This window comes from Coregonus clupeaformis, chromosome 19 (assembly GCF_020615455.1).
Source record: "Coregonus clupeaformis isolate EN_2021a chromosome 19, ASM2061545v1, whole genome shotgun sequence".
In the NCBI taxonomy this organism is placed as follows: Eukaryota; Metazoa; Chordata; class Actinopteri; order Salmoniformes; family Salmonidae; genus Coregonus; species Coregonus clupeaformis.
In genome coordinates this window covers 2,268,326-2,281,434 of record NC_059210.1, presented here as the reverse complement: position 1 = coordinate 2,281,434, position 13,109 = coordinate 2,268,326, and the positions used below count along the sequence as shown (strand labels likewise).

The following is a 13,109-nucleotide window of genomic DNA, read 5'->3' as shown; positions in this document are numbered from 1 at the left end:
TAAGAGAGGAAAGGAGGCTGATTTATCACATGGACTGAATACAATGACACTGAATAGGGTTGGGGAGGGGGTGGGTCCATTCCTCTCTCTTCCTCTCTGCCTTTCTCTTCCTTATCACTCTCTCTATATCTCTTTTCCCACCCTGTCTTTATCCTGTTCCTCTATCTCTCTCCATCCCTCCATCCTTCCCTCTCATTTTATGGCCTCTCTGGTTTCACCCTCAACCTAGCTCTATATTTCACTATCACTATTTATCTTTCTCTCTCTCTCTCTCTCTCTCTCTCTCTCTCTCTCTCTCTCTCTCTCTCTCTCTCTCTCTCTCTCTCTCTCTCTCTCTCTCTCTCTCTCTCTCTCCCACTCTCTCTCTCTCTCCCCTCATTCTCTCTCTCCCGCTGTCTCTCTCTCTCTCTCCCCCCCCCCTCTCTCTCTCAGTAAGTTGTGTTGGGTGTGAGAGGGATGTAGGAGTGGATTCCAGTGAGGTAGCACTAGCTACTAGGTCTGGCTGGGGCTGCCTGTCTGACACAGACACAATATGGCCATCGCCACTGCTGCTGCTTTTTTACAACCAACACACACTTATGTCACTCGCTTTACTCCAGGCATGTAGAGATACACACATATTTAAGCCTACATATGTGGGAAAATAACATGTCAATGAAGTTATATATGTGCATATTAAATGAGATAATGTCACATTTAGTTCTTAAACCCACACGCACCATTGCATGTTGGTATTTTCATGTTTGGCTCTGGATTGTGTTACTATTTCCTATTTCTTATTTTTTAACTCTGCATTGTTGGGAAAGGGCTCGTAAGTAAGTATTTCATGGTAAAGTTTACACCTGTATTCGGTGCATGTGACAAATAACATTTGATTTGATTTGATTCATGGCTCTAGGCAAAGAAATGTGTGTGTGTGACAGTAAGGGGGAAATCTGACATGTGTGTGTATGTGTGTGTGTGTTTGTGAGCTTGAGCTGTGAAATCTGCAGCAGCAGCTCCCAGTCATCAAGGCAGACTTTACCATTTCCCACCAATGTAGGGGGAAGTAAGGGATTGGATGGAGATTGCCTCTATCTCCTCTGTGTCCCCCTCTTGATTCAGCTCAAATGGCTCCTTCCACCTTCCAACCAAAGAACAGCGAGCTATGCTCTCAGCCACCATAGCCCCCTTCCCCAACCCTTTCTCTCCATCCCCTTCCTCTCTCTCTCTCTCTCTCTCTCTCTCTCTCTCTCTATCTCTCTCTCTCTCTCCCCCATTACATTATCAGTGAAGTCTTGTGTTTGGGATGACTGACTGACAGATCCCAAACCTGAAGCTTCCCACAGCAGCTGACAGCTCCGCAATTACAGTGGGAGGATCTCTCTCTCTCTCTCTCTCTCTCTCTCTCTCTCTCTCTCTCTCTCTCTCTCTCTCTCTCTCTCTCTCTCTCTCTCTCCTCTCTCTCTCTCCCCCGTTGCATTATCAGTGAGTGAAGTCTTGTGTTTGGGATGACTGACTGACAGATCCCAAACCTGAAGCTTCCCACAGCAGCTGACAGCTCCGCAATTACAGTGGGAGGGGAGGATCTCTCTCTCTCTCTCTCTCTCTCTCTCTCTCTCTCTCTCTCTCTCTCCTTCTCTCGCTACCCACACATCCACACTCTAAACGTCAGATTCAGTGTTCCAAGGAGTGGGGCGCTGCATGCAGGGCTAGACCAGTTCATATGTGGTGGTGATGGCTGGAGGCATAGAGGACTAGCGGCTACACCTCGCTCTCTGTTTCTCTCTTCTTTCCGTCCTCCTCCTCTGCTTTCCCGCAGAGTCCTGGGAGCGGACGACTCGGCTTGAGCGTCTGCCTGCCCTTGGCGGAAAGTCGCCCGCTGGGAATCTACTGAATCAAAATATTTTTAACCCTTCGCTGGCGTTCATATCTTTGGGACTCTGGGACTCTTTGGGGAAATTCTAAAGGAGATTTGGGTAGATTCTTCTGGAATCGCTGTAGTAGGAAGTAGCGGGCAGCCATGGCACACGCTGCAGCCCACATTAAGAAGGCCAGGGTGGAGCTGGTGGAGCAGCAGGGTCCTGACCTGAAGGCTCTGGAGAAAGCCCGCCAGAGGAGGATACGCTCCCGGGAACGGGCAGAGCGCAAACGCAAGGTACGAGGGATAGACAGTACGATACCCATCATGCTTCGCCTTCATCTGCCCATCCTCATATCAACACCTCCTGATCATTACCTACCGCATATTCGCGTACCTGCCCATCCTGCCATCATCATCAACATCATCCAGGTATGAGGAGGAATACCTATCTTCCACCATTCCACCCATTTTCCATATCTGAAACCAAGCTATGACCAAGTCCACCCAGGTGTGAGGAGCCATCCTCCATTGCCATCTCTCTATCATGTCTCTTTTTTTACCACCACCACCTAGACCATCACCTCCACTGCTTACCGGGTCATCTCACCAACCAACCACAATCAAGGAATACACATTCTTCAGCTGCCATCTCTCTCTCTCGTTCTCTCTCTGCCACAACCCTAACCATCACTACCTTACCCTCCCCACTCCAATAACACATTTCAGTCTTCTGACGTCACCAGTTTCTGTCACCATTCATCATTCTCTGTCATCATCATGTCACCTTCTCATCACTCATCAATCACTCCCCTGTCACAATGCCCCCCCATGCTCCAACCTGACTCCAGGGGTGTCACCCTGCCCACATCCATGCCCGGAAAGGTGTCCATCTCTGCCCATGGACAGGCGTCCTCCCTTGGCACCAGTCCCTATCTTAGTGTACCTGTGCTGTAGTCTCCTGGTGCAATGCCAGTGAATACGCAGTACCTTTCTATACCCCAAGCTGATTGAAGCATAGATGCAGTGTCTCGTTTTACTGTATCTCGTGTACCTCCCTTTATTGTAGTTGTACAGTTTGTGTACTACATTGCACTGGTTCTGTATGTTGAGGTGGTCCATGATCAATGTAGCCTTAGTGCATGGCTGTTTCTACTCTCTTGCTAACTCCTTATGGAGTTGTCATGTCAGGCTTGACAATGACGATGGAGTAAGCAAAAGCAGAAACAGATCTGGTACCAGGCTATGTTCAATGGGTGTTGACCAATCAAAGTGAGGTGTTGACATACAGTACCAGTCAAAAGTACTCATTCAAGGGTTTTTCTTTATTTTTACTATTTTCTACATTGTAGAATAATAGTGAAGACATCAAAACTATGAAATAACACATATGGAATCATGTAGTAAACAAATCAAAATATATTTATATATTTGAGTTTCTTCAAATAGCCACCCTTTGCCTTGATGACAGCTTTGCACTCTCTTGGCATTCTCTCAACCAGCTTCACCTGGAATGCTTTTCCAACAGTATTGAAGTGCTGAGCACTTGTTGGCTGCTTTTCCTTCACTCTGCGGTCCGACTCATCCCAAACCATCTCAATTGGGTTGAGGTCAGGGGATTGTGGAGGCCAGGTCATCTGATGCAGCACTCCATCACTCTCCTTCTTGGTAAAATTGCCCTTACACAGCCTGGAGGTATGTTGGGTCATTGTCCTGTTGAAAAACAAAATGATAGCCCCACTAAGCCCAAACCAGATGAGATGGCGTATCGCTGCAGAATGCTGGTTAAGTGTGCCTTGAATTCTAAATAAATCACAGAGAGTGTCACCAGCAAAGCAGCCCCACACCATCACACCTCCTCCTCCATGCTTTACGGTGGGAACTACACATGCTGAGATCCTCCGTTCACCCACACCGCGTCTCACAAAGACACGGCGGTTGGAACCAAAAATCTCAAATTTGGACTCCAGACCAAAGGACACATTTCCACCGGTCTAATGTCCATTGCTCGTGTTTCTTGACCCAAGCAAGTCTCTTCTTATTATTTGTGTCCTTTAGTAGTGGTTTCTTTGCAGTAATTCGACCATGAAGGCCTGAATCACACAGTCTCCTCTGAACAGTTGATGTTGAGATGTGTCTGTTACTTGAACTTATTTGGGCTGCAATTTCTGAGGCTGGTAACTCTAATGAACTTATCCTCTGCAGCAGAGGTAACTCTGGGTCTTCCATTTCTGTTGCGATCCTCATGAGAGCCAGTTAGCGCTTGATGGTTTTTGCGACTGCACTTGAAGAAACTTTCAAAGTTCTTAAAATGTTCCGTATTGACTGACCTTCATGTCTTAAAGTAATGATAGACTGTCGTTTCTCTTTGCTTATTTGAGCTGTTCTTTCCATAATATGGACTTGGTCTTTTACCAAATAGGGCTATCTTCTGTATACCCCCCTACCTTGTCACAACACAACTGATTGGCTGAAACGCATTAAGAAGGGAAGAAATTTCACAAATTAACTTTTAAGAAGGCACTCCTCTTAATTGAAATGCATTCCAGGTGACTATCTCATGAAGCTGGTTGAGAGAATGCCAAGAGTGTGCAAAGCTGTCATCAAGACAAAGGGTGGCTATTTGAAGAATCTCAGGTATAAAATATATTTTGATTTGTTTAACACTTTTTTGGTTATTACATGATTCCATATGTGTTATTTCATAGTTTTGATGTCTTCACTATTATTCTACCATGTAAAAAATAGTAAAAATAAAGAAAAAGCCTTGGATGAGTAGGTGTGTCCAAACTTTTGACTGGTACTGTATGTGTTCCTGATCACCACTATACATCTCTATTCTGTAGGGAGGGGCAGACATGCAGGTGTGTGTGGGGGGAGGAGGACTGGGCGGGATGGGGACTAATGTGTGCCGGTACATGGTGTGCTTACCGTATTGACTGGGATGTGCTGCGCTCACAGTGACACCCCTGGGTCCAGGTATAGACCGAGTGTGTGTGTGCATGCGTGTCTATTTTTCAGTTTCTTCCCAAGCAGACAGTGTCCATAGACAGATGAATGCCTCGGCTATTTCTTAGGAGATTGATGCAGCAGTATTGGAAAATATCACTTGCTCACATTGCAATTCATTACTTATTTTGAGCCTGTACTACCTTGGCCACTGCCATTTGTGTGTTCATTGAAGCATTACTCAGTCCATATTTTGTGCCATGTATATTTTCGGAGTGTGTGTGTGGTTGTTCTTCCATCTGTCCAATTGATAATGCCAACAGAATAGAACAAGCAGCAACATGCATTGATAGGCTAACCACCCAGAATAGACTAGTCTGATTCAGATAACACACCCTACGTGGCAAAACTAACCCTGAGGCTGCTGCGTTCTATATAGTAAATACTGTTGTTTGTTTTTAGTGAGGTTTGACCCTTTTACCTGCCTGTTGGGGGGATTTTATCTGTGTTGTTTTTGTGTAATTGTCTGTCCGCCTCTGTAGGCTAGCTGTTGTTATTGACTGCAGTGAGAGGAGATTATGAGTGGGATTATTGGTCTGCTCTCTCTTAGAGGAGGATCCTAGCTCTAATGGCAAATGTGGTGAAAAATTATTCATAAATTCAATTTGGGGGTTGGGTAATGACCGGCAAGTGTTTGAGGCAAGCGTCCACCCACTTGCACGGATTCAAGTCTTTATCTCCAGCAATCAATGCAATCAAAACCATTTACCTCATATCAGTTCGGTTTAGATGGAAACGAAATCCACACTACTTTACCACTTAATATGAAGCAATGCATTGTGGGCGTGCATTCTAAGTAGTGTGCTAGTATGGACATTGGAACGTGTCTGTATTTGGAGCCGTTCAAATTGTTTGCTGGGGGAGACATGACAGAGGATCACGGAAGCATTCCTCCTCATCTGTAATCGCCACCGGAATGTCCCTCTATGACATGTTATGTAAACGTAAAGCACCGGGAGACACGCTCAAAGTGCTCAAAATGCTCTAACGCTGTAAAACCAGCGATATATATTCCCTCAAAGGCCAGCAAAAACATCACCCGTAGCCCGGCAGAGGCTCTTTAAGCGCACAGTCAGTCGCCCATACGACCCCACCCAGACCCAGATTGCTCCTCAGTTGCCCCAGTGCCTTTGATAGTTTGCAGATTAACTGCCGCTGTTGTTGTGCATTTGTATTCAGTGGCAGGACGGCAAAGCAACGAGATAGCTTGCGTGCGGTATAATTCTCCTTGTTGATGGAGATATGATCACTGGCAGCTCAGTTATCCCACTCTCTCCTCCTACCCCACCCTTGGGGAACATCCCATTCACTAGTGGTCTTGGGTTCGATTCCCACTGGGGCCACCCATGTCTAAAATGTATACAGTCATTAGATAAATCGCTTTGGATAGAAGAATCTGCTAAATTGTACATACTGTATTATTATTATATATTTCTGGTGACCATGAGAGGGAATGTGAGGAAAGTGTCACTATTAAATTAAATGTATTACTTTGAGTAGTCTACCACTACATTATGAGTTCATTGTTGATCAGGATCTGTACTGTAGTAACCAGGATTTTACTACTGACTACAGTAGACCCAGTACGTCCGAAAGTGGCCTACCACATTATGCAGTATGAAGAAGAGACACAGCGTCAATACAGATCAATATTCCTGGGGCTGTGTTGTGTCAGAGTGGCGAGGAGGAGCAGAGGAGAGGAGCAACAGGAGAGGAGGAGAGCAGCAGGCAGCAGGTGTCTCCCTGCACTGTGGACACTGATCAACTCTCTCCCCCTATATCCCTTCTCCCTCTCATTCATTCACTCACTCTCTCTCTCTCTCTCTCTCTCTCTCTCTCTCTCTCTCTCTCTCTCTCTCTCTCTCTCTCTCTCTCTCTCTCGCTTTCTCATTCTCTCTCTCTCTTTCTCATTCTCTCTCTCTCTCTCTCTCTCTCTCTGTCTCTCTCTGTCTTTCTCATTCTCTCTCTCTCGCTTTCTCATTCTCTCTCTCTCTCTCTCTCTCTCTCTCTCTCTGTCTCTCTCTGTCTTTCTCATTCTCTCTCTCGCTTTCTCATTCTCTCTCTCTCTCTCTCTCTCTTTCTCTCTCTCTTTCTCATTCTCTCTCTCTCTCTCTGTCTCTCTCTCGCTTTCTCATTCTCTCTCTCTCTCTTTCTCATTCTCTCTCTCTCTCTCTCTCTCTCTGTCTCTCTCTGTCTTTCTCATTCTCTCTCTCTCGCTTTCTCATTCTCTCTCTCTCTCTCTTTCTCTCTCTTTCTCATTCTCTCTCTCTCTCTCTGACTCTCTCTCTCTTTCTCTTTCTCTTTCTCTTTCTCTTTCTCTCTCTCTCTCTCTCTCTCTCTCTCTCTCTCTCTCTCTCTCTCTCTCTCTCTCTCTCTCTCTCTCTCTCTCTCTCTCTCTCTCTTCTTCTCTCCTTCCTTCTCTCCCTCTCCCTACATAAACTCATGTCCTTCAGGAAATGACTGATTTCATGCATCACTAGCCTCTAAGCAGACTTTCTCCTCTCAGTATAATATCTTAATAGAGCTTATCTTCGTCCCCGTCTGTGTTGCCAAATAGTACAAAGAACAGATGTTGTCATTGTAAGAGCCATGGCTGTCATTTCATTAACGAGACTTTGTGTCCAGACTCAACTACTGGATTGGAGATCAGAGTCTGTGTCTGTGTGTGTGTGTGTGTGTGTGGGTGCGTGCTTGTACGTGCGTGCATGTGTGTGTGCACGCCGTAATGCTCCTTCATCCTTTTTTTTTTTTTTTTTTTTCACCTTTATTTAACCAGGTAAGCCAGTTGAGCAAAATAAATAACAATATGGGGATGAGGTAGTTGGGTGGGCTAATTTCAGATGGGTTGTGTACAGGTGCAGTGATCGGTAAGGTGCTCTGACAACTGATGCTTAAAGTTAGTGAGGGAGATAAGAGTCTCCAGCTTCAGAGATTTTTGCAATTCGTTCCAGTCATTGGCAGCAGAGAACTGGAAGGAATGGCGGCCAAAGGAGGTGTTGGCTTTGGGGATGACCAGTGAGATATACCTGCTGGAGTGCATACTACGGGTGGGTGTTGCTATGGTGACCAATGAGCTAAGATAAGGCAGGGATTTGCCTAGCAGTGATTTATAGATGGCCTGGAGCCAGTGGGTTTGACGACGAATATGTAGTGAGGACCAGCCAACAAGAGCGTACAGGTGGGTAGTATATGGGGCTTTGGTGACAAAACGGATGGCACTGTGATAGACTACATCCAATTTGCTGAGTAGAGTGTTGGAGGCTATTTTGTAAATTACATCGCCAAAGTCAAGGATCGGTAGGATAGTCAGTTTTACGAGGGCATGTTTGGCAGCATGCGTGAAGGAGGCTTTGTTGCGAAATAGGAAGCCGATTCTAGATTTAACTTTGGATTGCAGATTCTTAATGTGAGTCTGGAAGGAGAGTTTACAGTCTAACCAGACACCTAGGTATTTGTAGTTGTCCACATACTCTAGGTCAGACCCGTCGAGAGTAGTGATTCTAGTCTGGTGGGCGGGTGCCGGCAGCGTTCGATTGAAGAGCATGCATTTAGTTTTACTAGTGTTTAAGAGCAGTTGGAGGCTACTGAAGGAGTGTTGTATGGCATTGAAGCTCGTTTGGAGGTTTGTTAACACAGTGTCCAATGAAGGGCCAGATGTATACAAAATGGTGTCATCTGGTGGATCTGAGAGTCACCAGCAGCAAGAGCGACATCATTGATATACACAGAGAAAAGAGTCGGCCCAAGAATTGAACCCTGTGGCACCCCCATAGAGACTGCCATAGGTCCAGACAACAGGCCCTCCGATTTGACACATTGAACTCTATCTGAGAAGTAGTTGGTGAACCAGGCGAGGCAGTCATTTGAGAAACCAAGGCTATTTAGTCTGCCAATAAGAATGCGGTGATTGACAGAGTTGAAAGCCTTGGCCAGGTCGATGAAGACGGCTGCACAGCACTGTCTATTATCGATCGCGGTTATAATATTGTTTAGGACCTTGAGCGTGGCTGAGGTGTACCCATGACCAGCTCGGAAACCGGATTGCATAACGGAGAAGGTACGGTGGGATTCGAAATGGTCGGTGATCTGTTTGTTAACTTGGCTTTCAAAAACTTTCGAAAGGCAGGGCAGGATGGATATAGGTCTGTAACAGTTTGGATCTAGAGTGTCACCCTCTTTGAAGAGGGGGATGACCGCGGCAGCTTTCCAATCTCTGGGGATCTCAGACGTTATGAAAGAGAGGTTGAACAGGCTAGTAATAGGGGTTTTCGCGGCTAGTTTTAGAAAGAAAGGGTCCAGATTATCTAGCCCAGATGATTTGTAGGGGTCCAGATTTTGCAGCTCTTTCAGAACATCAGCTGTCTGAATTTGTGTGAAGGAGAAGCGGGGGGGGCATGGGCAAGTTGCAGCGGAGGGTGCAGAGCTGGTGGCCGGGGTAGTGGTAGCCAGGTGGAAAGCATGGCCAGCCATGGCAAAATGCTTGTTGAAATTCTCGATTATTGTAGATTTATCGGTTGTGATACTGTTTCCTAGCCTCAGTGCAGTGGGCAGCTGGGAGGAGGTGCTCTTATTCTCCATGGAATTTACCGAGTCCCAAAACGTTTTTGGAGTGCTACAGGATGCAAATGTCTGTTTGAAAAAGCTAGCCTTTGCTTTCCTAACTGCTTGTGTATATTGGTTCCTAACTTCCCTGAAAAGTTGCATATCGCGGGGGCTATTTGATGCTAATGCAGTACGCCACAGGATGTTTTTGTGCTGGTCAAGGGCAGTCAAGTCTGAGGAGAACCAGGGCTTAGTTCTGTATTTTTTTGAATGGGGCATGTTTATTTAAGTTATTTAAATTACTTTTAAAGAACAACCAGGCATCCTCTACTGACAGAATGAGATCTATATCCATCCAGGATACCTGGGCCAGGTCAATTAGGAAGGCCTGCTCGCTAAAGTGTTTTAGGGAGCGTTTGACAGTGATGAGGGGTGGTCGTTTGACCGCGGACCCGTTACGGACGCAGGCAATAAGGCAGTGATCGCTGAGATCCTGGTTGAAGACAGCGAATGTGTATTTAGAGGGTAAGTTAGTCAGGATGATATCTATGAGGGTACCCATGTTTACGGATTTAGGGTTGTACCTGGTAGGTTCGTTGATCATTTGTGTGAGAGTGAGGGCATCTAGTTTGGATTGTAGGATGGCCGGGGTGTTAAGCATATCCCAATTTAGGTCACCAAGCAATACGAACTCTGAGGATAAATGGGGGGCAATCAATTCACATATGGTGTCCAGGGCACAGCTGGGGGCTGAGGGCGGTCTGTAGCAAGCGGCAACAGTGAGAGACTTATTTCTGGAAAGGTGGATTTTTAGAAGTAGAAGCTCAAACTGTTTGGGCACAGACCTGGATAGTATGATAGAGCTCTGCAGGCTATCTCTACAGTAGATTGCAACTCCACCCCCTTTGGCAGTTCTATCTAGATGGAAAATGTTGTAGTTGGGGATGGACATTTCAGAATTTTTGGTGGCCTTCCTAAGCCAGGATTCATACACTGCTAGAACATCAGGGTTTGGCTGAGTGTGCTAACGCAGTGAATAACTCAAACTTAGGAAGGAGGCTTCTGATGTTAACGTGCAGAAAACCAAGGCTTGTACGGTTACAGAAGTCAACAAATGATAGCTCCTGGGGAGTAGGAGTGATACTGGGGGCTGCAGGCCTGGGTTAGCCTCTACATCACCAGAGGAACAGAGGAGGACTAGAATAAGGATACGGATAAAGGCTTTAAGAACTGGTCTTCTAGTGCATTGGGTACAGAGAATAAAGGGGGCAGATTTCCGGGCATGGTAGAAAAGATTCAGGGCATTATGTACAGACAAGGATATGGAAGGATATGAGTACAGTGGAGGTAAACCTAAGCATTGGGTAACAATGAAAGAGATAGCATCACTGGAGGCACCGATTGAGCCGGTCTCGGCGTGTATGGGGGGTGGAACAAAGGAACTATTTGAGGCAGTTTGAGAGGGACTTGGGGTTCTACAGTGAAATTGTATAATAAGAACTAACTGGAACAGCAATAGGCAAGGCATATTGACATGGGAGAGAGGCATAAAGCAATCACAGGTGTTATTAGAGAGAGCTAAGACAACAACTGGTAATGGTGATAAAGTTTGGGCTGAGGCTAAACAGATCAACAGGACAGGGTACCGTGTAAAGGAACAGTCCAGCAGGCATCAGCTGTGCAGCTGAGTGATCATAAGGTCCAGTGAACAGCAATATGTGAGTCCGAGAGCAGTTGAAATTGGTGCTTCAGCACAGCGAGCAGGAAGCACGGTTGTTGTTTGCGTGTGCTAGCGGGCCGGGGCTAGCAGATGGATCTTCATGGTCGTCGCAACGGGAAGCCTGTTGAAACCACAGACGATTACGTCGGCAGACCAGTCGTGATGGATCGGCAGGGCTCCGTGTCAACTCTAGGAGGTCCCGTCCGGTTGACAGAGAGGTAGATAGCCGGGAGATGTGCCTGACTCAAGGCTAGCTCAAGGCTGATTAGCCAACAACAACGTTCATTTGGTTGCAGCTAGCTAGTTGCGATTATCCAGTGTTAAAGGTCCATTGATTCAGTGATTCCGGCAGAAAATCCGATCTGGGTCGATAACGCGCTGTGCAGACAGTGCAGACTGGCCGATAATAGTCCAGGCTAGAGCTGGCTGGTAGGTAGTGCAGGCCATGGACAATGGAGAAAAGCCGCTAACAGTGGCTAATAGCAAGTAGCTAGTTAGCTGGTTAGCTGGCTACTCCCGTCCGGTAGACAGAGAGGTAGATAGCCGGGGCTAGCTCAAGGCTCAAGGCTAACTGGTGCTTCGGGGGCAGTGGTGATTAGCCTACAGTAACATCCATTCGACATCCAATCGGTTGCGGCTAGCTAGATCCGGTGTTAAGGTCCAGTGATTCAGTTATTCCGGCAGAAAATCCGATGTTCTGGGTGAAAACCGCTAACGGTGGCTAATAGCAAGTAGCTAGTTAGCTAGTTAGCTGGCTGGCTAGTTTCAACTGGAGATTCTAGATAAAGGTGAGTAAATAATAGAATCCGTTCCACATTGAGTGAGGCAGGTTGCAGGAAAGTGTGATAGGGAAATATATACGTAAAATACAAAAAAAATACAGAAAACAGGCTATTTACATGGACACACAAGAGAACACGACCGTACTGCTACGCAATCTTGGAGAGGATCTCCTCAATGGCCTGTGCTGGCAGCAGTGTGTCAAACCCAGTCCTCTCTCTCTCAGTCTGGTGCTGGACAGGAGATAATGTGTGTTGTAATTCCATCACCGAGGGCTAAACCAAAGTAAACACTACTCTGTCCAACAGAGGGAAAGCAAACATAGATTCAGTGAAAAACATTCTGTATCTCCCATCAGGAGGCCCGGTCCTCGCTGATCATGCTAGTGTAGCTATGTAGCGTCCTCTATGTGTTGGTGGTGCATTGCCACTGTACTGTTGAAAAGGAAGAGGTAACCAATGCTAGGAAACTATGGTTGTGTTCATCCAAATAGCTGATGGTGTCATGACAGTGACAGTAAGACAGTAGTGGTAGTTATAAATTGGCTTGACTATCAGTTGTTGTGGTCATTTCTGGGAGCTCCTTTCACCTTTCTTTTTTTTGGAATAGTTAATGCAATCTATTTTACTTACTTTCGTAGTTTATATTCCATTCCCTCCCTTCTGTGTCTCCTTCCTTCCTTTTCACCCACCTCCTCACCCAGTTGTGCGATGGGCCAAGTTGAGGTACACAATTCCAAAGGGGTTCTTCAGCTATCCCCATATGAGGTAGAACCCTTTTGCGTTCCATGTAGAACCCTCTGTAGAAAGGGTTCTACATGGAACCCAAAAGGGTTCTACCTGCAACCAAGAAGGGTTCTTCAAAAGGTTCTCCTATGGGGACAGCCGAAGAACCCTTTAAGGTTCTAGATGGCACCTTTTTTTTCTAAGAGTGTACTTTGAGTGGAAACACATCCAGTATTATTCCTCACAGTATGAGCTTGCACATTCCCTCACTGCATCAGCGTACTATGGTTACTATGGCTGCATGGCAGAGCAGCACCTATGCACCCCATGTCACTGTGTAGCAATAACCCACAGGACAAGTGAGGCTACAGCAAAGCTGCTCACCCCAGTATTATACCTCTCTCTCTCTCTCTTCCCTCTACATCTGCAATAAGGCTGCCTCCACTCATGCGTATAATGTGAAAATGAATTAACCCTTTTATCTAAGCAGAGA

At 46.2% G+C, this 13,109-nt stretch overlaps 1 protein-coding gene across 5 annotated transcripts in view; it reads left to right on the top strand.

The window, feature by feature from the left end:
- Positions 1-1,436: 1,436 nt before the first annotated feature.
- LOC121554286 (ankyrin-2-like) overlaps positions 1,437-13,109 on the top strand; it is a 130,990-nt gene continuing 119,317 nt past the window's right edge. For all 5 annotated transcript variants that reach the window (XM_045227066.1, XM_045227067.1, XM_041867780.2 and 2 more), the window contains exon 1: positions 1,437-2,137. In XM_045227066.1, the coding sequence (XP_045083001.1) occupies positions 2,003-2,137 (135 nt within the window). In that variant the 5' untranslated portion in view covers positions 1,437-2,002. The remainder of the gene's footprint in view (positions 2,138-13,109) is intronic.